This window comes from Dendropsophus ebraccatus, chromosome 2, assembly GCF_027789765.1.
Source record: "Dendropsophus ebraccatus isolate aDenEbr1 chromosome 2, aDenEbr1.pat, whole genome shotgun sequence".
Taxonomy (NCBI): domain Eukaryota; kingdom Metazoa; phylum Chordata; class Amphibia; order Anura; family Hylidae; genus Dendropsophus; species Dendropsophus ebraccatus.
Window position 1 is genome coordinate 11,517,887 of NC_091455.1, and position 25,310 is coordinate 11,543,196.

At 44.7% G+C, this 25,310-nt stretch overlaps 1 protein-coding gene across 3 annotated transcripts in view; it reads right to left on the reverse strand.

The window, feature by feature from the left end:
- The window catches only part of SLC45A4 (solute carrier family 45 member 4), an 83,669-nt gene that overhangs the window by 43,735 nt on the left and 14,624 nt on the right, over positions 1-25,310 (reverse strand). Inside the window, exons 1-2 of one of the 3 annotated variants that reach the window (XM_069957035.1) lie at positions 15,794-16,027; positions 620-1,237 (exon numbers count right to left, since the gene is read on the reverse strand). In XM_069957035.1, coding sequence (XP_069813136.1) covers positions 620-857 — 238 coding nt within the window. In that variant the 5' untranslated portion in view covers positions 858-1,237; positions 15,794-16,027. Of the gene's footprint in view, positions 1-619; positions 1,238-4,077; positions 4,322-15,793; positions 16,028-25,310 lie in introns of those variants that run through there. The other 2 variants (XM_069957036.1, XM_069957034.1) reach the window with 2 other exon arrangements.

Genomic DNA, 25,310 nt, shown 5'->3' on the forward strand with positions numbered 1-25,310 from the left:
AAAAAAAAAATATATATTACAGATTTATAAATTCAAAAATCACTGACAATTCCACCTGTATATTTGGTGGACAAGAGTGTACTACATGTGAAAAAAGACACACTATCACTGAAAACATGTAGATCGAAAACTTATAAATTTTATTAGGTATACATTAAAAACGTTTAATTACCATATAGGTCAATCAATTAGAAACAAAATGGCACTAAACCAAAAATCCATAGTGTGTTTCACAGATCGTGAGATGACACATCATACCCCTACCAACAAGTATATATGTCTTGCATAGTAAGTGGTGGCACCTATCTGCCACCCCGGTCTCTACGCGTTTCTCCCCTCTGGGATCATCAGGAGACCAAACAGCAACAAGCAAATAAATGGGGTCAAGACTACCACTAATCAAACATGTCACTCTGGACAATAAAATATAGATAGTGGGAAAGCACTGACAAATTCCTACTTTACCCTGTGGTGTCAAAAACATACACAACTCAATCAGATAAAGAGTGTCATAATGGACAAACAGTGCAGTAATAGAACAGGCTCACACAGAGCCACTCACGATCCCCGCGACCTGATGTACGGTCTCTTATAGTATAGTAGTGTCGAGGGTACTTACCAATCTGCAACAGAACCGGTGTCACCAGGGCAGTCTCCATCGCGTAGCAAAACTCTCGGCCAAACATCACAGCGCCATGCATTACCCAGAGGCGGACTGGGATGCGGTAGTCCGAGCCCTCGCTGATGGTCTCATCCCGGCTCTCGTTCTCCTTGGGCTCGTCCTTCTTCAGCTTGGCTAAGGGAAGGTCCGGGACTTGCATAGATTCCGAGTCAGCATTCTGAGGGGCCATCTTCATCACCACAAAAATATAACTATACTCTTAGAGGCTCTATATAAATATTAATACTATATATCTGCAAAGATAAATAAAGACTTCTCGCTTGTTCAGCTTTCCACACGTTCCTCGTGCGAGTAATACTTTAGGCTCCGCTGCGCAGGTGTCTCCGCGGCGTTGTGAGGGTGCGCAAGAGAAAACGGTATTTGGTACTAATTCAATCATATGGCTTAATGGTTTACTGTGAATTAGAGTTAAAAATCCATAATTGCCATTCAGTTAATACCAGTTTCATAATTTCTATAGAAGAAGTGGTAAAATTCTTGGTCTTGCGGTTGCAGGCTGGGAAGGCGACACACACAGGTGATGCACTGTTAATCCCCATCGAGTGGCTGATTGATCTGGAAAAGGGAAAAAAACAGATAACTTGTGTTAGAGGACAAAGTGGTAAGAGGGCGTTGTGCCCACGAGACGCCCCGGGCTGCTGGCAAGAGAGAGATGTGGAACGAATGAATGTCAGATAAGAACAAAAATCCTATGATCGCGGAGGAGAAAAGAAAATGCAAAAAACAAATTAACAAAAACAAAGACTGGAAGCCAGTGGATGGAGGATAAGACGACCCTGGAGGGCGTAAATACTTCTTCCCACGCTCAAAGAAAAGGGCCTTTTACACGGGGAAATTATTGGCGGATATCACCAGTACCAATGGCTGATCACGGAGATCATGCACATGCATCTCCTCATGTATTGCCAATAAGGATGAAAGTGAAGGGCCATTGTATTACAGGGGTATTCCACCCAAAAGCTAAAAAATTAAATGCTCCCAATCCTAGCTGGTCTTACTTACCAAGCCCCCCCAGAGTATATTGAGCAGTCACCCATCTTTCTAGCTGCTGCTGTTGCTGAGTTACGAGTTTTTCTAAAAGCCAGTCTATATCCAAGATGGCGCCATCTGGGAATCAACATTTCCCAGCACGCAGTGCGCCTTAGAACCAACTGCCAAACAGGCCAGCCGACCCCCCGCTAGAGCCACAGATATTTACCCCCATCTCGCCAAGTCCCGCTCCAGGATCCGGTCCCAGAACAGAGATATCCTTGTCGGAAGCCCGGCGTGCACGCTGCATATAGGAGTCTGATGCCCATAGAGAATGAATGGAGCCGTCATTTTCTATGGGCGTCGGACTCATCTTTGCAGTGCGCGCACCGAGCTTCAGACAAGGATATCTCTGTTCCGGGATCGGCTCCAGGAGCGGGACTTTGCGAGATGGGGTAAGTAACCAGGGCTCTAGCGTGGGGGTTTGGGGGTCGGGCGGCCTTCACCCCAACACGGGGAAGTGACCGATTCCCTTTAAGGGGTACTGCATTTACATACTGTCAGTTTGAATAAGTTTACATACTCGCAGTTTACATATCCCGCTGCGAGTATGTAAACTTGTTCAAACTGACAGTTCCGGGAGTCTCAGCGCGAGATCCGCCGCAATTCTGATACGTGTGAACCCACCTTTGCACTGTAACAAAGGCCGTGATTTAAAACATAAACGTAAAACAAACGTTCTATGAACATGGCCTTACACAGTAAACAAAATATCCATCTATTATCCATTCTTCTTTCTATCTATACAGATAGATTAGAAAGACATTTTGAAAGGTTCGCTCAATACTACCCATTTTTGCACAAGCTTTGCCCACCCCAGAATCACATAAAACAATCCCGGTGATATCACCATTGTCCTGTCGGCACAATAGCATGGAGTGGCATTATGTGGCGGCATTACTTCAGTTTCCTGAGCACAGAGCTCTGACGTGTGCAGCTAAAATCTCTCAAAATAGAACCCAATGTCTTCTGTTCCACTGGGACTTCAAGCCATTAAAAGTCACTCCATGATTTTCTTGGGGAGAATGCGGAGAGCGTCTGACTCATTGCTGACTAAACTCTGCGCGCCTTGTTCTTTCCAAAGTCGGTGTGCTCAGGAAGCGGAGAGTTATTGTATCAGTGGTAGTAGGAAGGGTGAGAAAGTCAAGTCTGGAATTCAGAGAGAGGACCCGGCGGTGACAGACGGATTCATTAGAGAAAAAACTATTCACATTCTAACAGAGCGGGGCAAACACTAATGTACACTAATGGGGGCAGAAAGTCACACCGCAACATGGAGAAGTAGTGTATGTCTGACAAACGACTGATAGCGGAGGCATCCATGTGTCCTCATACATAGCCAAAACTGTACAAGAATCAAGTTGGAATTGATTACAAGTACTAACTTACCTCTGCCCATTCCGCAAGACCCCCGCCAGAAGGCATTTCACCCCCCACCCAGAGTTGTGACAACTGTCCCAGCTGATGGACTGGTTGCTCAGCCAATCAGTGACTGGAGTGGCATCCTGCCCCAGTCACTGATTGGCTGAGCAGCCAGTGCAGACGGGTAGTGACGTGTCAGCTTCAAAGATCCCGGAGCGCGGCAGGAGGTCCTGTGGCTCACTGTGGGCACGGGGAGAGGCAAGTTAGTACTTGTAAATAATTTCTCCCCTTCCCCTGCAGGATTTTAATTGTCCAACAGACTTCTTTTTTTTTTTATTATATAAATATATATTATATACACACATACATACACTATATAATTTTTTATATATATATATATATATATATATATATATATATATATATATATATATATATATATATATATATATATATATATTAAACCTAATGCAGACAAGCATATAGCGGGCCTCGAAGATAATAAGCGAAGCTCCTGACACAGGGGTCATCTATAAATCATGAACAATGTCTTTAGCCGCTTCTCCGGGCGCCTTGAGGACTCTGAAAGGTCAGAGGAAGATTAGGATGTGATCATCATAACACAAGTAACCAGAGCGCCGAGATCAACTACTTCCTCGATTGTCCTGTTTATTAATATGAGCATCGCAGCTGCCAGTCCACGTGACTTCCCTCCGCAGCACGGCAGTAAAGCATTTGTCTCACTGGGGTGGCAGATAATGTGCAGCCTGGAAGCCGGGGGGGGGGGGGGGGGGGGGGGAGCAGTGCATGCTCTGTTGCATTGCATTCTGGCAGATGTGGCGCTTACACCAAGCTATTATGTAGTATTAGATCACTGCTAAGCTACTGGGGGCTGGTGTGTAATAAAAAGAATTGTAAACGTAATTGGATTAGAAACTGTTCATTATACATTGATTAAAGCTTTACTTCTAAGCTGGAAACCCCCTTGAAGTAATAGGAGTCACCTGTGGTGCAGCACATGAGCAGTACGCTGGCCCTGAGAGGGTTAAGGCGGCCGTGCTGGTGGCTGCGGCAGCGGACTGTCACAGCCACATTAGATGATTGTTTGAATGTCATCGGTGCAGAAAGGTAGTGTCAGACGCACAGATGATAGAGCCGAGATGGCTGGCACAATGTGTTCCCAAGTCAGGCGGAGGTCTCCCACGTAATTGCTGCTTTACGATGTGTTTCAGGAAACAATGAGGCTCATATATAATACACAGGCCCGGTCTGTGCCATCTCCTGCTCTATACCTGGACATGGCGGGCAACAGAATGCACATTGTGGGGGGTTATAAGGCCTTGTGCGGTGGAGCAGTTGCCCATAGCAACCAACCAGATTCCAGCTTTTATTTCTACAAGTCTCTTAACATGAAAGCTGGAATCTGATTGGTTGCTATGGACCAGAGCCACACAGGGTTTGATAAGATTCACACAGAGTATTCACTTATATCTCAACACAGTCTGAACACGAGGTGACAACCAAATGCTTGTACCCGGCTATAGTCACACGTCCCATAATGACCAGAGTAGTAATAGAGCATGTACACTGCCCACCCATTCACTCCAGCAACCCCCAAACTCTCACAATCATGATCAGCTATCTGTCCTATAGGTGATACCTCAGTACGAGACTATTATTTTTACGGAAATTTACTTTCGGTACTCAATCACCTGTTTGGCACGCAGCTTTGCGTAAAGCTATACTGCCGCAGCTGCCATTTTGTCATCTTCCAGCCTCAACTACTTCATGTTATGTGTTGTTTCCACAGGAATTATTTGCTTAACCAATCACTGGCGGAGGCGGGTCATTACATCACAGGAACAAGGAGGCAGGGAGCGGGAGCTGCTGAAACGGCAGGTGATCAGGGCAAGTGAGTATCAGGTTTTTTTTATATACCAAGAACAGTCAAACTCGTTGGTCCTGCTGGAACGCCCCTTCAAGGGACGGTTCGTGTGTGGCAGAATTTTTGCAAATCCTGCCATGCATTTTCCTTTTTGCAGTATTTAAAAAAAAAAAAAAAAAATACTGTGAATTTTAAACACTTGTGTGGATTATTGCCACTGTATGTGAATGGCATTTCTTGATACCACACTCCCTTGGCTACAGATCTTCCACTATGGGTAGGTCTATGCGGGCACTGCAATGTAAAAAGGTGAGTTCCTGCACTTTGCCGTGTCTGATCAATACAGATTTGCACAGGGATCAATTGTTACAATTAAATCCCAATCAGATGCCCCCCTCCCCCATCATATGCAATTCATAATAGTCATGTCCTCTTCTCTGTAAAGTCATTGATAATATGATATTAGCTGCTACTTCTTGCCAAAACCCGTGTGACTATATAAACAATCCATGAGCCCGAGTCGTCTCCTGAGGCTTTGGTTACACAGCAGGATTTCCATATTTTAAATGAACTTGCAGGAAACTGGATTTAAATGTAACACAACACAAGGACGGACGCCATTAACCCCTACTATGCTGAAGCAGAAAAATAGCTGGAAACCGGCAGTACAGTAAGTGCTCTCCAAGTGCTGCTCATACAATGAGAAAGAGGAGTAAGCTCATACATTACTGATCCCGAGTTACTTCCTGTATCATACCCCAGACCGTCACTCACTATTCTGCTGGTGGGGTCACTGTGTACATACATTACATTACTGATCCTGTACTGATCCTGAGTTACATCCTGCATTATACTCCAGAGCTGCACTCACTATTCTGCTGGTGGGGTCACTAGGCAGAACTAAGGACTTGTGTTGAGAATAGCTAGAGCTAGTAGACTATTCTGCTGGGTTCTAACATAAAAGAAAACTCATTGTCCATAGAATGACTCTGGAAGGAGGAGCCTAGGAATCCACCAATCATAGCACAGGCTGCAGCAGCCCAAAAAAAATTACACCAGGGGCCACATTTTTTACTTTGCCATTTGTAGTAACACTGTCCTCACCTACATTAGAATTTATGACGTTACACCCTTCTGTCCCATGTACCATTAAAAGTTGGGCACCCAAGAGTGTAGACCTCAACAACTTTTACAGTATACCCTGTATTCTGGAGAAGCCTGGTTCAGAACCATTATATGGCCAGGAATACATGCAGTTATAGGACGTACCAGCACAATTCCCAATCACTGGAACGTACATCGAGGGGCGAGGCGTTCGGCTTACCCATGCCATCGTTAAGTGTCCGAGCCACGAGACAGGTACTGGGCCGGCTGGAAGCCGAAAATACCTGCTACTTATTAGTGCCCTCTTTTATAACGGCAATTTTACCAATCCATGAGCCGGTCGTGGCCCTGCATTGTCAGATCCTGTCTGTGCTCCTACTGTATTCACCAGACAATGCAGCAAAGGTTAAGTGCTCGCCCTTGAATGACACTGGGCGCTCTTGGCATTTCATTAGAATGGAGGGCAGTTATCAGCGAGCGCTCTTCAAGTTACTTGACATTTCAGCACATTAAGACACTCTATTCAGACCCAAGACGTCAGTGAAATGCCATGGCCAGGTTCTCCACTCAACATAGGAAGAGCCACCTTTGTAACGGTAAGGCGTGGGTGGAGGGGGACCATATTACATATCCTCCAAAATGCTAAGTATGGGTGTCGGTATAGATCGGGTGTCCTTCACTCTGCATGGAATAGAAGCTTCTGGAAAGGAAACCCCTGGACAAGCCTGAATTATTGTACGGCCAAATTTCGAACTACGGGATGTTCTAGCCGGTAGGATCTTGATGGCTTTCAGGTGTTTTCCCCAGAACAGGTGATCTGAGGACATGAATGGGTGGTTACGTTTCCCTATACCCCTTCCTTTTGGAGAAGATTCTGATTTGCTTAATATCCCTAGACATGTTACAGGTGGGACATTAACCTGCTACCTACCCAAACTCGATCTCAGAGGATCTGCAAACCCCCATACACTTACGGCTGAACCCACTGCCAATCATGGATTTGGAAGACGTTAGTATAAAACGGATGGTGGCCTTGAGGAACTACAATTTCCATCAGGCCTGAAGAACCAAAGCTTTAGCTGTCCAAGCCTAATGGGACCAGACGTGTTGAATTTTAATATCTGTTGTCAGGAGACCCCGCTACATGGGTAGCAAAATTAGAGGATTTGGCCTGCACACTACAGAAACTTCTTTTTAATTCCTATTATGGCCTTGAAGGGGTATTCCCATGTCGGCACGATCCCTTGGGGTTCGACTACTAGGCCTACCACCGATCCAAAGAATGTTCACTGTTCTATTTATTCTCAACGGAGCCACCTTTTTCTTGGTAACAGTCAAGGCCCTGGCGGCTTGATCCCCAGCAATTAACTTTTAATCTCCTGTCCAGTTTAGCCCATCAGACCCAGAATCAAGCAGAGCCTTGCATCTGTAATATGAACACAAAAATGAATCTATACACCGCCTTTATACTGGACACCACAGCACAACGCGAGTCCCTGTGTAGGTACCGAGACTGTTTACTGTGCCCCCAAGGGCCAAACTCCTACAGATTGCACTTTGAGGTCAATGGCCATCAGGGTCTTTGGAAGCTTTATCTATAACCCCAGTCGTCCCGGAGACATGGCGGTAACTTCGGCACCTATATGGTGGCTCCACATGCACTCACCACAGAATATTCCACTTATTGGTTCGGCACAAATGCAGAACAATTCTTAATCTCCTCAGCTCATTAAATCAGGCAAAATTTTCAGCTAAAAGCAGCTGAGCTCCCTGATTTAATTACTAGCTGTAAGTACATGGAAATCTGAGCCCGGGAAGACAGCCGGAATCAGCGCCCTTCGCCTAGTATGGGGACAGAGCTAAATATCTACTAAATGGCAATAATCTCTCGCCCGCTATGAGCTTACATCAATGGGGCACAGTATACAGCAGTGGGGAAAAACTACATATCACAGGCTTTTAGGGCATACTGGGAGTTGTAGTTTTGCAACAGCTGTAGAGTCGCAGAAGATCACCCAGGATAGTGACAAATGTAGCAGAGCCAGAATTATTGCGTCTAGGAGTTTAAAGGGGTAGTACAGCAAAACTGTAGAGATTTTCTATGGGGATTTGCTGCTGCTGTGGACAGTTCCTGACATGGACAGAGGTGGCAGCACAGAGCACTGTCAGACTGGAGAGAATACACCACTTTCTGCAGGACATACAGCAGCTGATAAGTACTAGAAGAATAGAGGAGATTTTAAAATAGAAGTAAATTACAAATCTATGTAACTTTCAGACACCAGTTGATTGGAGAAAAAAAAAAAAAAAATTTCACTGCAATTCCCTTTAATCACATGATAGTTATGTGCTGCCATTTTCTCAAATATCTCAGCAAAAAGTCATACAATGACACTGGTTACAATAATGCACTGCCAAATTAACCCATTCAGCTCTGCTATACTTCTGCAATAAAGATAAGGCACAATCCCTTAGAAGGTAGATAGCACTTCATAGATAAGCTCTTTCATTGTAGTATGACGTCATCAGACCCTATGACATCATGATGCCTTAAAGGGGAAGTATATCAATCGATGTACTGTCTTTTTAAAGGCTGCTTGTACATTAGGCATCAGCATGAACAGTAATTTGCTAATGTATGTAATCTGTAATGCCCATTGTCAGGTTAGTTTAATTTACAAGAGAATGAGAAACAATCCCAACTCCTCAGCATGGGTGGGACTTAGTGGTCACATGGCACAGCGAACCTTCCTCCCTTATTTTTTCTCAGTTGGCAGGTGACAACTAAGCCCCGCCCCAGCTGGGGAGGCTGGACGTCATGCATCCAGCTAAAATCATATGTAAGGGGTCTGTACCTTCTCATGCCACAGCTCTGAAGCCCGATCCTCACTGTCCCGTTATGGAGCATTGTTCTAACGTTACTTACTGACTCTAAACCGTACCATGTGTTTTGGATCTTTTGCACAAACTGAATTCGACCTAGCCCGCTATGAAAGAACCCTTTAAGGAAAGAAATTATATCAAAAGAAGCACATGGGAATTCAAGCGCAACGGTCAAAGGAAGGCTGGCCACCCCAGGCAACGAGCGGCTTGTGTGAAACCTTTATTCCATTTAATACTGGGACAATGGACATATTTCACCATAACCCCAGAGCCGACTGGGCAGATCATTATTTGATGGAATAAAAAGGGAAGGCTGGAAGGAAGGGAAACCACGACATGCCCGCATTCAGGAAAACAACTAGATGGACAGATTAGAGCACCCCAGCAGCGAAACCTCCAAAAGTATGATGTAAAATTATAGCTATCTGCCTGACTGTAAACAAACCAGGCCTCACAGGCCATAGGAACTCTAGCTGTCACCATAGGAGACCTCCATAAGCGGCCATGGTTGGTTGTATGGAGCCACAAAGGCCCAAATGTTCAGTTCTGGTGGTTGTAGAGGATAAATGGCTTGTAAGGTATACACCGCAGCTGTTGCATTGGGGAAGGCATTGTAGTTCTGCAACAGTTGGAGGGCCGCATGTTGACACCACTGGTCTACAGTAAGGCGTGTACCCTATGCAGATGTCTCACCAGATTGGATTTGCGCTCATTGCCAACAACGCAGTGCCGAAATGCTTATAGAAGTTACCATATGCCAAATTCATCAGGGTTAGGTTTAGCACTATTCCGCTGCCTTCTTCTATGGGCTGCCTGGACGATCTAGTGACTGCCTATGCAAACCCCCCCAGCTCTTACCCGCTCGCTGCCCACATGTGTAATAGCGCAGGCAGCAAGCGGAGAACAAGGAGCAAGTGAGCACTGACAGAAGTAGTTTGCTCCTCTGCACTGCCCCGTGTAAGGGCCCTATTACACGGTACAATAATCGATCATTGGCTGGGACCGCTGCAGCCAGTGATTGGCTGAGCGGCTGTCAGCGAAGACAGGCCGCTCTGAAGCTGCAGCATGCGGGACCCGGAGAGAAGCGGACTACAAGAGGAGCCCTGGACCATGGATAGGTAATGTATGCAGTTTAAGCAAGGGCTGCAAGGACATCAGTAACGACGTCCATGCAGCCCTTGTTAAACGATTATTGAGCAGTCTAATAGGCCCAGTAAACGAGCACTGATCTAGCAGATCGGCGCTCATTTACAGTTATTATCGGGCCCCTATCGACCCGTGCAATAGGAACCTAATAGGGGGTTAGGCCTGGATAAACCCTTTAAAGGGGATATTGCCACCTGGGACATTTACGGTATATCCATAAGATGTCTTATGTCTTATAGGTGTCCATTAGAGAGGAGCAAACCAGAACACGCTTTGTCTAAACCAGAGTGTGCAGCATTTGATTACCGGTGGATGGAGAAGTTGAAAACAGCCATAGGGAGTCCTGGAAATCATGGATACAACCTATGGCTGTACTCATGCTTTCCAGGCAGCCCTAGGGATGCATCCAACTTCTTCAGCCACCGGTAAACAAATGTTGAGATCTACGGGTCCGGATGGAGCATGTGTCAATTTCAGACATGGGACTGTAAAGAACGCCATTGGCTAGAAAGCAATGGGAAGACCCAAGTGCACCTGAAGGCTTTCCCGACAGTCAGCTGTCCACGATTTATGTATTCCGTTCACTGCTAAAAAATGAAAAAGTTGGGACAGGATGACACCAAAGCCTGCTGTGATGTGACAGTGCAAGCCCAGTTACCCAAAGCTCTCCTAATCCTAGACAAAGGCAAGATGGCCACTACAAGTGGGCCCCAGCAACTATGGGCACTCACAGTCAGCTCGCTGATCCTATATACGATAGATAAATGAAAATTCAAAGAGCGATTTGCAGAATGTAGATGAGGAAGAGAGATTCCGCTCAAGCACATTTCCAGCTAAAAAAGGGAGAAATATTTCAAAAATGCTTTTTAGTGTAAAAAAAAAAAAAAAAAAAAAACACACAGCAGAATCTTAAGACATAGCTGGTGAGCGGAGGTAAGAAGCCACATACAGATTTTATTCATCAGTGGAGAGTTCTAAAACCCACATATTCTCAATGACAAGCACGACCTGTGGGGTCAGCGTAATACACAAGAAATATAGGCTCATGTAAGGCCTTATTCCCACATTCTGGGCATGGCCCATAAAGACAGACGACATGCTACGGAACAGAGTTTGGAACTCCTGGCATCACTGATAAGGATGCCGGAGGGATCCAAAACTTCGCACTACTGCACTGACACAGCCTGCTGTGTCATCGTGAAGTTTCAGGCAGTTGCTTTGCAAGTATATCCCATCGAATCTATTGCTCTGATCTCTCCAGAGCAGACAGTCATGAGCAGCCGATCCAGAGTGTCTACTGGTCAGCCTTTGGTTATAAATCCCTGGGGTGTGCAGCAGTGTGCGGATTATAACATATGCTATGAGCGATTATACCCAGTAGTCTTTGTATTTCTACATCCCAATCTTCAATCTAGTACTAGTTACTCCAGATGGTTCCGGTTCTCAAGTTTGCATTGTGAAGTAGCAGTCATGAATCTGCCTCTTTGTTATATCTTGTGATTCAGATCCTGATCATCTTTTCTTCTGTCACTGGGTCCTAGTGCCTGTTAGTTGTTCTGCTAGGGAGTGTTAGTTCAGGGTCTTCATAGGGACAATGTAGCTGAAGTGTTAAGTTACAGTTCAGGGAAAGATTAGGCACAGCTAGTTAGGGTCAGTGTTTGGATTGGTTCTTGTTCACTCATTTCTAACATCTTTCTATCATTCATCTTTCATCCATCTTTCTATCAACATTCCTATCATCCATTCTGTGATCTCTGCCTGCTGACATCTATAGGAGTATTTTTGTTACCTACCATTACAGATGCGTGCTTCTCAAACTTTATGAATGTCATATTATTCAGATTTAGGGTGCCTTCACACCTTCAGGATCCGCAGCAGATTTGATGCTGTGTTCAGTTATTTAAGTGAAATCTACTGCGGATCTGCAGCAGAAAATACGCTGCGGATCCGGTAAGTGTGAACGTACCCATACAGTTGGTCCAGAGAGTATATGCGTATTGGGAGCCACAGTTAGGATCCAGGAAAGGCAACCATAAAGACTATGGCTGGTCCCCAGAAGAGGAATTTTGAGTCACTAAAGGTCTGAATCAGAAGGTCACAGTAGGTCTTCTCTGCCGGTTTTGTTTGCCTGATCAGCTTCAAACCCAGAAATTAACTGATCCTATCGATTTCAATGGGTCAGTTCATCTTAATTTCTGCTTGTTCTGTCTGTATTCAAAAAACAAAAAAAGTGGTGTTTTGGTGGTGGTGGGGGTTAGGACTGTCCTACATGTTACACCCCCATAAGCCACCACTTAAATGTTCTTCTTATAGATCTCCTTCCATTTCATTGATAATTAGGATAAAAAGGAAACCTCTTTAAAAGGGAACCAATCACGCCGAAAACCCATCTTAAGATTAGGAAACGTGCTGGCACATCACCCAGAACGTTTCCTAAACATGCCCCTGTAACCTCCGTACCCCCTCTATCAGTCAGTAACCTTACTTTAAAGAAGTCCCGCGCTGTATGTAAATTTCAGGCAAGTAGTCACGGTGGGCAGAATCAGTCACAGGTCCTGGGCGACTGTAATCACGCCCAGAGGGGCGTGCTTGAGGTCTGCCTTCCATCCACGTGACCCGGCGGCTTGCATTTCACGTCGTCGGCACCCTGACATCATCCGCACGCAGCACAGACGTCTTCTGTAGTCCGCGTATGCGTAGTATGGCAGGAGACGCCGCCGACGTACTGCGCATGCGTGGACTCCGGAAGACGACAGTGCTGCGTGCGGATGACGTCAGCGTGCCGCCAACGTGAAACACAAGCCTTTATGTCACGTGGATGGAAGGCAGACCTCAAGCACGCTCCTCTGGGTGTGATTACAGCCATTACAGACGCCCAGGACCTGTGACTGATTCTGCCCACCTTAACTAATTCCGCCCACCGTGACTACTTGCCAGAAATTTACATACAGCGCGGGACTTCTTCAAAGTAAGATTACTGACTGATGGAGGGGGTACGGAGGTTACAGGGGCATGTTTAGGAAATGTGCTGGGTGATGTGCCAGCCCGTTTCCTTATCTTAAGATGGGTTTTCGGCGTGATTGGTTCCCTTTAAGATTGTAGCATTAGCTTATGTATGGAGCCTAAACTATTCTGGAATTATGGAATTTGAAGGCTTTTCTTGCTGCAAATGCGAAACTAAATCACAGCTAAACCCTATTTGGCGCCCATCAGATCTCCATCAGTTCATGGAAATGGCGCTTTGTTCGGAACATTTAAGTTTCCACTTCAGTGGTTCACGAGTTCTCCTAATGCACTCCGTATACATTATTCATATAGAGAATACACTAAAGTGACTGGAGTCTCAAGCGTCAACCATAACTGGGAGATTCCTGACATCATTGACTCGACAGGGTGCAAGAAATCCGCATGTCATACTCCAGCATCTTCCCACTCTAGGGTCAATGGTTCAGGTCCTACCATCTGCCCGGAATATGTAGGGGCCTTAATCGGAAATAAGAGGCCAAATCTTGTAGGGTAAGGGCTAGTGAGATGAATAGGCATCTGCATGGTCTATGGCCGACATATACATATCTTATCCAATCAAAGCAAAAAGGTTTCCATAACTGTTACCCCTCCTTAAAGAGGGGAAGTTAAGGTGTATGGGAAGGGTCAAGACGCAACTAGAAAGCTTTGGTGGTGACTTCTTCCTCCAACGAAAGGGATGGGCAAAGAAAAAGCATGCATTTATAGGGGTTTCTGCTACCAGAATAAATCTCCTTCCCTCTCTTGCAGCTGCCAGCATGGTCTCAATACTGAAGTCTCAAGTCTTCTTAGCTATGCTGCCATGTTACTATAGAATAGTTTTGTTACATGCACCTCCATATGGAATAAAACTTAATTGCAAGCTACAAGGGCGAGTGCTGGGAAATTTTTCCTATTGGTTGTGAGAAGAGTGACTGAGCATGTGTGTCCACCAGCAGTCAGCCAAAAAGGTGGACGTGAACACTGCTATACCAAATAATACCTCACTATTAGAGATGCGTGCAACTCAAGCATTTGTGCTGAAGTTGGATGTAGCCCTAGGGAGTCCAAGCTGTATCCATGGTTTCCTGGACTCCCTAGGCCTGCATCTAACTTCTTCAGCCACTGGTATTTAAATGCCGAACGATCTGACTAAAGCATGCTCCAGCTGCGCTCATCTCTACCCACTATGGGTGGGTTCACACTACAAAATCCGCACGAAGAAGTTCGGGTGGATTCCGTTGCTCGTACAGACGCGCATCTCCACCCGTGCCATAGACACCATTCTATGGCTGTGCCGTTTCCGGCAAAAGAAATGACATGTCAATTCTTTTGGCAGAAGGCCCGGGCCATACATAGAGTGGTGTCCACGGAATGGGCAGACATGTGCGCCGCCGCGAGCGGGTACAAGCAACAGAATCCGCCAGAACTTCTCCACGTGTATTCCATAGTGTGAACCCACCCTTTGTTTGGGATCACTCTCCCTGCTGATGAAGTCAATCAATTGTTTTCTAAAATGTCACACCTAGGACACTCCTCCTCAGGGGCGGGTGCTGTATTCTCATGGCCGCTTCCCTATTGGCTGCTCAGTGCTGCCCCATGTATGCCTAAATGAGAGATCCTCAGGGGTTGTCCCAATATCCTAATATGGTGTTTTTACCATAGAAAGGCTGAGGACTAACCGCTTTAATACAGATGGGGAAGTCACTACAAAGTTGCTACCATTCTAGAGGCCTCCAATCATGTACAGATAAACACTGCCACATCGCTACCTCTTTGAGAAGCTCGGACGTTCTGCAACATTTTTCGTTTCAGTAGGTTATCCCCTTTTTTGTAATAAGATCGACCCCAAAAAGAACACTATAACGCAGCAATTCATGAGCGCATTGTGCTTCACTTACAGCTGCCCATAGGATCCACTGGAAATAACAGTATATCTGAGATGGCGGTGGTTTTATTTTGTCCTCTGAACCTGTTGCGATTATAGGATCACCAGCAGATCCCGATTTACAGCAGGATGTAAAGCATTTATTCTTAGCTTTAACATAATGACCAATAGGTGACATATATAACCATTCTGAGCATGGACCCTTCCCTCCATTGCAACGATTACAATATTTCCGTCCCTTTAACACTCAGCATCCCAACAGGGCCAGCTATTCTGCAGCACTGTGGATGGGGGAGGGGGCCATGCATATATGAATGCAGTGACAGTCCGCTATCCCTGTGAGCTCATTAAACAGGTAGAGGAGGAGGCAGCACAGGGTTAATAGATCACTCACAAAGGGGAGGAAGCGCCAAGGGATTTACTTCCTATAGATAACCACTTGCAAGGCATTAAAAAGGAGAACCTGAAAAACACGTGACTGTACAGGCAAAACAGAGATAGCAGAGCCGTTACATAGGACTGCAAGAAAAGCTACTGCATAAATCACTCGCTCTATGGTCTAATAAAGGACTGCAGCAAACGCCTACTGCATGATCCATACCTGTAGCTTTACACAGGACTGCAGGTAAACCAGTTAGGATGTCCCAAAGAGTTAACTCACAAAACCACCTCTGCTACATCAGCACGGGGTGGGGAGGCCGGTCACTTACGAGGAATAACCATAGGTCCGGTTAGGAAGAACATCTGTTTTGTATACCTCCCCCCCCCCCCCCCGGATGAGCGGGACAGTGGACACGTGCACAACCCTTACCTGATGCAGCGACAGGAAGCAGGCCGCAATAGACACCTCAGCGCAGCAGCATCCGATCCCAGTGGTCCAGCTGTCCGTTCCCGGGTCCTGAGCAGAACCGTTTGTTTGTTTGCTGAGAACAGGGGGCACACAAGCTCATTGGCTGCTGCGGAGGCTGCTGCTTAGAGGAGTAGCCAGGAGGTCGCACTGCACCTCCTACCTCTGCCGCACAGGACACGCTATGTGAAAAACAAGAGGAACGCTCTACAGTGACGATGAATGAGATCAGCAAATATACAATGAACAGAGGGCCGCGGCGGATCATGGCTGGGAGCCTGCGGGACAATTCTCACCGAGGCGAGCATGCTCACGAATATGTGCGAGGAGCAACAACAAGACGTGTTCACCCATCAGCAGGGTTAACCCCTTATAGGACAGCCGAGGATTGTTACATGTATAATATGTCAGAACAAGCCAGGAAATCACCAGATGGATTATGTATAAGGTCTAGGAAGAAGGTGATCAGCCAACACAGACCCCAAAATAAGGGAATTTACATCTATATAGGAGGCAGTATTATAGTAGTTATATTCTTGTATATAGGGGCAGTATTATAGTAGTTATCTGTGTGTAAGGTAGACGAAGACAGCACTCACCCGGTCTGTATCAGCTCAGTTTATTCCATGCACCGCTAGTGGCAGGGAGGGAGAGGTGAGGACGCGCACTGGGACGGCCGTTTCGGGGACACGCCCCCTGGTCGACAAAGGGGGCGTGTCCCCGAAACGGCCGTCCCAGTGCGCGTCCTCACCTCTCCCTCCCTGCCACTAGCGGTGCATGGAATAAACTGAGCTGATACAGACCGGGTGAGTGCTGTCTTCGTCTACCTTACACACAGTGTACTACTCCCTTATCATCTTGCACCCCCGGCGCTTAGCCGTTTTGCATCGCAGTGTATCCTGCCAATTAAAATCCGTGGATCCATTAGCATTGGACTATTGTGTAGTGGTGCGGGTCAGCTGTTTCTCCTCCTTGCAATTATAGTAGTTATATTCTTGTATATAGGAGCAGTATTATAGTAGTTATATTCTTGTATATAGGAGCAGTATTATAGTAGTTATATTCTTGTATATAGCAGTATTATAGTAGTATATCCCTGTATATAGGAGCAGTATTATAGTAGTTATATTCTTGTATATAGGAGCAGTATTATAGTAGTTATATTCTTGTATATAGGAGCAGTATTATAGTAGTTATATTGTTGTATATAGGGAGCAGTATTATAGTATTTATATCCCTGTTTATAGGAGCAGTATTATAGTAGTTATATTCTTGTATATAGGAGCAGTATTATAGTAGTTATATTCTTGTATATAGGGGCAGTATTATAGTAGTTATATTCTTGTATATAGGAGCAGTATTATAGTAGTTATATTCCTGTATATAGGAGCAGTATTATAGTAGTTATATTCTTGTATATAGCAGTATTATAGTAGTATATCCCTGTATATAGGAGCAGTATTATAGTAGTTATATTCTTGTATATAGGAGCAGTATTATAGTAGTTATATTCTTGTATATAGGAGCAGTATTATAGTAGTTATGGCATGGTCCTGTGGCATGGGGGTCGCAGGGCCGTCCCATGGCCCCCGTTCCCTGACTGTGCGTGCCTGCGGGGTTGGTGGCCACTGACTGGCACGGTGTGGACTTAGTGTAGGGACCCATGTGTATCAGATACCGGCACGAGGTACATGGGGCAGTATGGCTTGATCAATTCATACACAAAATTCTGATGTGTTTTTTATTTAGCCTAGGGGCACTAGTATCAGCCATAGGTGTGAGGTGCAGCACTCTGTTTCTTCCCTGAACTGCATTATAGTAGTTATATTCCTGTATATAGGAGCAGTATTATAGTAGTTATATTCTTGTATATAGGAGCAGTATTATAGTAGTATATCCCTGTATATAGGAGCAGTATTATAGTAGTTATATTCCTGTATATAGGATCAGTATTATAGTAGTTATATTCTTGTATATAGGGGGCAGTATTATAGTAGTTATATTCTTGTATATAGGAGCAGTATTATAGTAGTTATATTCTTGTATATTAGAGCAGTATTATAGTAGTTATATTCCTGTATATAGGAGCAGTATTATAGTAGTTATATTTTTTGTATATAGGAGCAGTATTATAGTAGTTATATTATTGTACATAGAGGGCAGTATTATAGTGGTAGTTTTCTATACACTTAAGAACATGCTGGAATATATGCTTAACATGAACAATCTTGCTGTAGCACCAAGAAAGAGGAAAAACAAAGCTTTCCCCTAGTGCTTGAGATAAATAAGTCACATCCGACAAGAAATAAATACTTTCTCTCCATTTCTGGTGCCTGTATTGTGCATTATCTCCCATACTTCTCCATGCTATATCTTTCAGCAGAACAATGTTAAATAGAATGAAGTGGGGTCGCCCTCCAGGACGTGTAGATGGACATGACTGGAACAGGAAAAATGACTATGCGTATAGTACGGTATATTTCATCCCCTTTATTGAGACTGATCCACGAGGGACCAGCGTTTCCGATCCTGGCATTCGAGTGAATAAGAAAACACAAGGGTGGGTAGAGTGTATACAGGTGGATGGAGCAGTTTTTCTAAATTCTCGTCTTACATTGTTTTCGGCTAAGAAGGGTTTTGTTTTGTCTGTATGCTTTTACAGCAATTTATAACAACTCATTACTGTTGTGACAACTTGACCTGAAGAAGTGTCCGTCGTCAAAACCATCACTGTGCCGAAGGTAAGAGCGCCGAGATCTGACACTTCATGGGTGAACAAGGCTGAACCTTTCACTTGGAGAATAAGCAACAATAGAAACATAACCTCTCAACTAAGGTCAATGTCAGAGGCTCCTCGTGTTCAGGCTTCCTGCAGCGGGAGAATCGAGAAACAGGGTAATAACCGGAGATGGGCTACTAAACAGACTGTGTGCAGTATGAGAAGAACCAGATCACTGGAAATGGCGGATTCAGCAAAGATGGTGGGAAAAGGGAGAACCAGAACCAAGATAGGAAAAAAAAAACGTAAAGGGGCAAAATTTAAAGAGGCATGTAGTGCTTTGATTTTATTATTTTTTGGGCAAAATTTTTGTGTGCAAGCTTTGTTAAACACCCCAGATGTTTATAGACACCCCCCATGCACCTGTAGAAGGTAAGACAACAGTATTGGAAAGTTCTGTCCCAACAACCACACTCAAACGCCTATGACCTCAAACAAGACCTGAAAAATGTGGCTACTTCAAACAGCGCCACCCTAGTCCACAGGTTGTGTGTGGTATTGCAGCTCTACCACATTTCCTTCAAAAAGCAGCTGGGCTGCAGTACCAGTTACAACCTGTGGACTGGTGTAATGCAGTTTTGTTGGAGGAAAGCAACCATCTTTTACTAACTCTAGACTACCCATCTTTATCTACCTGACCCTTCATCTAAAAGAGGTAAGGCTGTTCCCAAAGTAAACCAACACTTTCCCTAATCAAGACATGGCGGCCCCATTTATTATATAGGGTTAGAAAAACCATGACTGCCTTCTCGCAGAAATAGCGCCACATCTGTACGAGGGTTGTGTCTGGTATTGCAGCTCAACTCCATTCAAGTGAACAGGACTGAGCTGCAATAACAACCAACCTAAAGCCAGATGTGCCACTGGTTTCATGGCAGCCAAACAGTCCAAAAACTATTGTTGTATCGCTATATAACCCCACAATGAGGTCATGCAGGGCGCTGTGTATCCCATAGGCCTCTAGTGCACGCCTGCTCACAGCAGCACATTACCCTCTATTTCTCCTGTAATTGGGAAAAGGCTAATCGTATGCTTCAAAACAACCACCTGAACAAAAACTTTCCTTAAAAACAACAACAACAGGTGGGGAGACATCTCACTTGGACGTCATACTTGGTACCTGAACTGAGGCACCGGGTTCACTGTGCGGAAGATTTCTAACACAGTGAGACAGTTTAGGGTTGGGCATTTAATACTTTGTTAGGGCCCTTTTACACAGAAAAATTATCTGCCAAAGATTTGAAGCCAAAGCCAGGAATGGATTTGAAAAAAGGAGAAATCTCAGGCGTTCCTTTATGACCTGATCTCTATTTATAGTCTGTTCCTGGTTTTGGCTTCAAATCTTTGGCAGATAATCTGTGTGAAAGAGCCCTTAGAGACATCAAACCAGGTGTCAACTTTTACTGCAACCCAAAAACCCATTATGGATGTTAATAGAGTGGAAACGGAGAGAGTGTATTCAGTTAAAAAAAAAAAAAATTAAAAAAAGGGGGGGGGGGGGGTGGTCACAAAAGTCACCAAAACATATGGGAACAATGTTCCCTAACTAGGTGCGCTTGTATTCTACAAGTGTTATCTACTATGTATAGCGCCACATCTTTAATTCAGTAATAAATCTAGTATGTTGGCTTATCTCCCTATATACCAAAATATGTCGAAATTATTCCCAACTAGGATGACCTCAATGCCTGCTGTAGCGTCAAGCAGGAGGTTATGGCTAGCACAACCTTAACACCTGGGAGTTTCGGTGGTCTCCAACCTGTGGCTCCATGGTGCTTGCAGAACTAAAATTCCCAGCATGTCCTATCAATATGCAGCAATCAAGACATGCTGGGAGCTGCAGTTTTACAACCTCTGGGGAGCCTGAAGTTGGAGACTAAAGACACAAGAGCCTAAAGCATCAACAAACCAAAGCAGTAAATGATAAATGATGATTTCCAGGACAGGAAAATAACCTGCGAGTGCTGTGTGCTCTCCCTAAGGAAGAGAGGACGTTCTGTGCTGCGTCTTCTGCTCCAAGCAGACAATATGACAGCGCGGTAATTAAGTTTTGTCTAATAAGGCAGAAGCAAGACACAGGAGGTCGTGCATAAAACAGATTCACGTAACAGTCCGGGACGTGCGGGAACAACTCAGGGACGCCCGTTTGTCACTGTGCCGCTAATGAGCAGAACTAAAATGTGGTCACATAGTTACGGCCAAACACTTGTGGCCTCTTCACCAAAACAAGTTCTTTCAGCCAAAAGCAGAAAAGAAAACCACACACCAAACTCCACAGAAGGATGAAGGAAAAATCTTCAAGATAGTCACACCCAGTGTTGCCAAAGACAAGAAGTTTTGTGCCAGGTCAAACAAACATGACAATACACAAAGACCAGTAACAAGTAGACAAGTAGGTTGTTGGGAAAAAAAAAAAAAAAGCAACTGGACGGCCAGATTTTACGTGTAACAGACTTTGGCTGGGTTGGGGTACTTGTCTCATCCCATGACTGAAGAACATTTAGCAGTTCAATTGCAGATTTACTGGATAAAGTTTATTAGGCGAGAATTCAGACATGAACCAATGGGCAACTACAAAACGTAAAAGTCTAAAAAAAAAAAAAAAAAAAAAAAGGGGTATAGCTTATAAAGAGATTGGACCATACCTCAAGAAGGGCTGATATTGGTGCAGTATTAAAGGCCACACATTAAACACAATAAAAAAAGCCAAGACAGAACCTAATTCTAAAATGGTGCCAACAAGCGATAGGCCAAGAAAAGGTTTTAATGAAATAAGTCCAATGAAAATTTCCATAGGTTCTAACCGATTATTTTGCCATCATGTAAAAAACAACATGGACATCTTCTAAGGCAAAAATGCCAAAATGATGGACCTTTTGGTGAGGGACATACCATGCTTGCCAGAAGCTAAGAGGTCAGCAGACTAAAGCCCAACACTCTAAAAAGTTCTCTCACTAAAATCTGGAAACCGCCGAGGGGCAACGTTGAGGAACACTAGACCACCCAACCTGTAGTAGGATTCCCCCAAGAAGGACATGCCATTTCTTTAGGGGATTCTTCACCTGTCCTCCCAACTACCTTGGGTAAATTTTATTTTATTTGAGGCATTAGCTGTTTTTTCTAGAAGAAATGAGATACCCAGGAATGCGCCCAGTCTTAAGGCCCTATTCCACGGAACAATTATCGTCCGTATTCGGCCGATAATAGTCCTGTAGAATAGGAGGCAACAATCAACAGACATCGTTCATGTCGGCTGATAAGACAAACTACTTATATAGCATTGATCGTTTGCTCCTCACTGTCGGCCAGTGTAATAGGGCCTTTACAACTTTCTTTGCATTTATCTATTTATTTATTGTACGATTATAATGCACAGGTTCTAGTCCCCATTAGGATACTGCTTCCACCCTTACGTGACAGTACAATATGGAGAAAGCTGCCGTGTATAAGCTGCACGTGTTCTCCTGGCTTCGGCACAAGCTTCATATAGTGAGAACGTGTCTCCTGTCCAGGCTCCATACAGGCGGTTGCGTTAATCACAACATTTTATTTCCGGACCATTTACTGTGTCAGGGCTCATTACCAACAAAGTCTTCGCTGCTGGTTGTAGCGGACCATCTCCGACCAGGTGAGTTGTCCTGTCTACAGGTGCACTGGGACACAACAACATATGAGATCCATTATTTTTGCATAACAGCAGATGTAATGCATTAAAAAAAAAATAAATAACCAACCCTTGACAACTATATGACAGACTAAATAACTGATATGAGGACAGAGACCTCTCCGGACATATGTTGGGGCTAGGGCCCACTCATTTAGAATGTTCTTTTTTTATTCCCACTCCTCTTAGTAGCCAAACAAACACCCAGATCCAAAACCAACATGTGTGAAAAGAGGTCTTTACAAGAATAATCCAAACAATTAATCTGTTGACAAAAACAACTCTTGAATGAAAAGTTCCGAAGCCGAGAGCACAATGCGGCCATTACCAGCGATAAAGCCTCCGCTTACCAAGGAACAATGGAGGGCTTTCACACAGGAATGGAGCTCGCTGCGGGAAAGCCCTGCTCTGGCATTTTTAAGATATTTCTCCAGATAAATATTAGTTTGGAGTAAGAGCGGTCAGGACGCAGAGGTTGCTGGAAAAGCATTGTGGGAATTGAGTATGTTCTTTTTTACAGCAGGAATTTGGAACATTGCAATATTTTGGAACTAAATAGCCATTGGGTTCTGTTGGCTGTGGAAAATGACTGCAGAAAATTATGGAAGGTTAGGTGGATACCTTGCAAGATGAGGGGTCTGCCTCCATGGTCAAAGACAGCATGGGACAGGTAGGGGCTTAACTACAGCTCTTAAAGAGTTCATCTATTTAAACTGGCTATCCAGATGATGATTCGGCGCTCATGGTGGAGCAACCTTTACACCAAGAACTGCTTACCTTATGCTTGGTTATCACTAAACCCATCAATGACTTCACAAAGGGGTCTCACGAATGCAAGAGTGGTCTATAGACTCGGAAAACAGTCCCCTTTGATGGGTAAAAGTCCACATCATAGTTCAACTTTAGAAAAGGGCATTTGTGCAAGGTCCTATCAAGGTCAAGCCATCATGGAGACATAATCCCGAACTAGAAGTCAAGCTAAAAGCACTGGCTAAGCACGGAATGACCGGTCACAGTATGTCGATGAGTGAATAAACCAAGCTTGAAAAATGGCTTCACTTTAAGTTAGTGGTCACACAGCAAAAAAAGATTAGTTGAATTTCAGCACTTCAAGATGCCGCAATACCTACAAGGAACATTGGAAATCATTTTGTGCATTGTATGAGGTCATTGGATCCATTTGAAGTAATTGAATATTCCTCTCGGCCAGACAGAAGCTCTTAGCCATTTTTATGGGTGCGACTGCTAAAAGCTTCCAAGGAACGAAAACAGTCGCTCGGCGCTAAAGTGCGAAGACAAGAAAGTGATTATATTCTCGGCCTATCAGATGGCTAAATTTAGCAGAGGGCGCTCGGAGTTCACTAGTGGCCAAAATGCCAGCATCTTCCTCCCAGGGGTCATGACTGATTGTGTCAAGGTTTGCTGACTATTACACAACGGATAATCTGATGATAGGAAAAGTCAGTGTTATCCCTGCTGGAAACAAGCTGGATATATCCAATAGGCAGCTCAATCCAGCAATGCTACAGCAGCAGAGAGCACATGTCAGGCGTGGTGCCAAGATGGTGACCACAGAAAGGGGACGTGTATTTAAGGGCCTGTCCACATCATGAGGATTGTGACTTACACTTCACAGATACACAGGCAACCTCTCAGAAAGGGATGCCGACATATAGGAGATTGTAATAACAGTGGCCGACAACTTTGTGCTGATTCTCCACACCATGGAACTTTTCTGACCACACAATAAGAGTAAAGAGCACCATGAAGATCAGCCTCACGTGATGCCAAACAGTTACCACAAAAAAAAAAATAAAAAAAAAAAATAAAATTATGGATGTGTGTTGGCCTCCTCAATTACAGAAAGTCAGAGGACGGATCTCTATTCTAGACATAAGTGTAAGACCCAGAGGTAGAAACCACATACATTACAGGTCTATGGATAACACTTGAAGGCAATATTCCTGCTTAAGGGCCAGTTCACACTACAGAATCCACGCGCATAACCTCCAGCAGATTGTGTGCGTGCTCCCGCTTCCACATCTGGCCGTCCAAAAGACTTCATTCTATGTTCAGGCAGATTCCACTGTCTGTCCAACACATCAATTTTTGGGGGGGCGGACGGCGAAATCTGAATAGAATGGAGCCTAAGGGAGATGGGCAGATCTTCACACGGGGAGGGGGGGGGGGGGGGGTAGCACACGGAATCCGCTGGACGTTATCCGTGTGGTTTCCGTAGTGTGAATAGGCCCTAAAGCTATGTATAACTATGTATAGGAGGAGATGTCAAATCAGTTTGATGGCAGGAACCAAACGTTGGAGAGAATTATAACATGCGTGGTCCTGGAGTCACGTTGTAAGCTACTGCACTCTGTTATCAGCTGGGCCATTGGGATAATATATGTCTACGACTACACTGCCTCACCCTCTTATGTTAACGGTTGCCTGAACTGGCCTTATGCCGACTTGTTTATAGGATATTTGATGCCTCAGCAGAGATTACCTGCTCCTCAGCACATTACGGCATGTGATTACATAATGGCAGACTACGCCTTTCTCCTTTATACTAAATAATTCACCGACTATGAACAGGCTTTATACTGACATTAGTCACACAAGTGCAGATTAAAAAGAGTAACATATAAAAGGAGAAGTCCAGGGAGGAGGTGGCTGAACATAACATGCACCTACGTCCCCGGCTCCAGCACTGGGGTCCGCTGTCCTCGGCTATGGTTCCCACTCACTTCCTGGTCTGAGTGAGGACCTGGGTTGTGATGTGTCAGGTGTGCTCAGCCAGTCCAATCCCGGACTTCTAACTTTTAAGCACAAAAAAAAAAAAAAAAAAAAAAAAAAAAAAAAAAAGTCCTCTGACCAGAAGACGATCACAGAGATCAGATCTGCTGGATTTTATGGATAACAGGACGGTTATATAGAACATATGATGTTTTCTAATGAACAGATCTTCCTGACCGGGCATGAAATGCAGCAGAGCCAGGAGGAGGCGTCCCAAGATGGGAGACAGCCAGAGGCTCGCAACC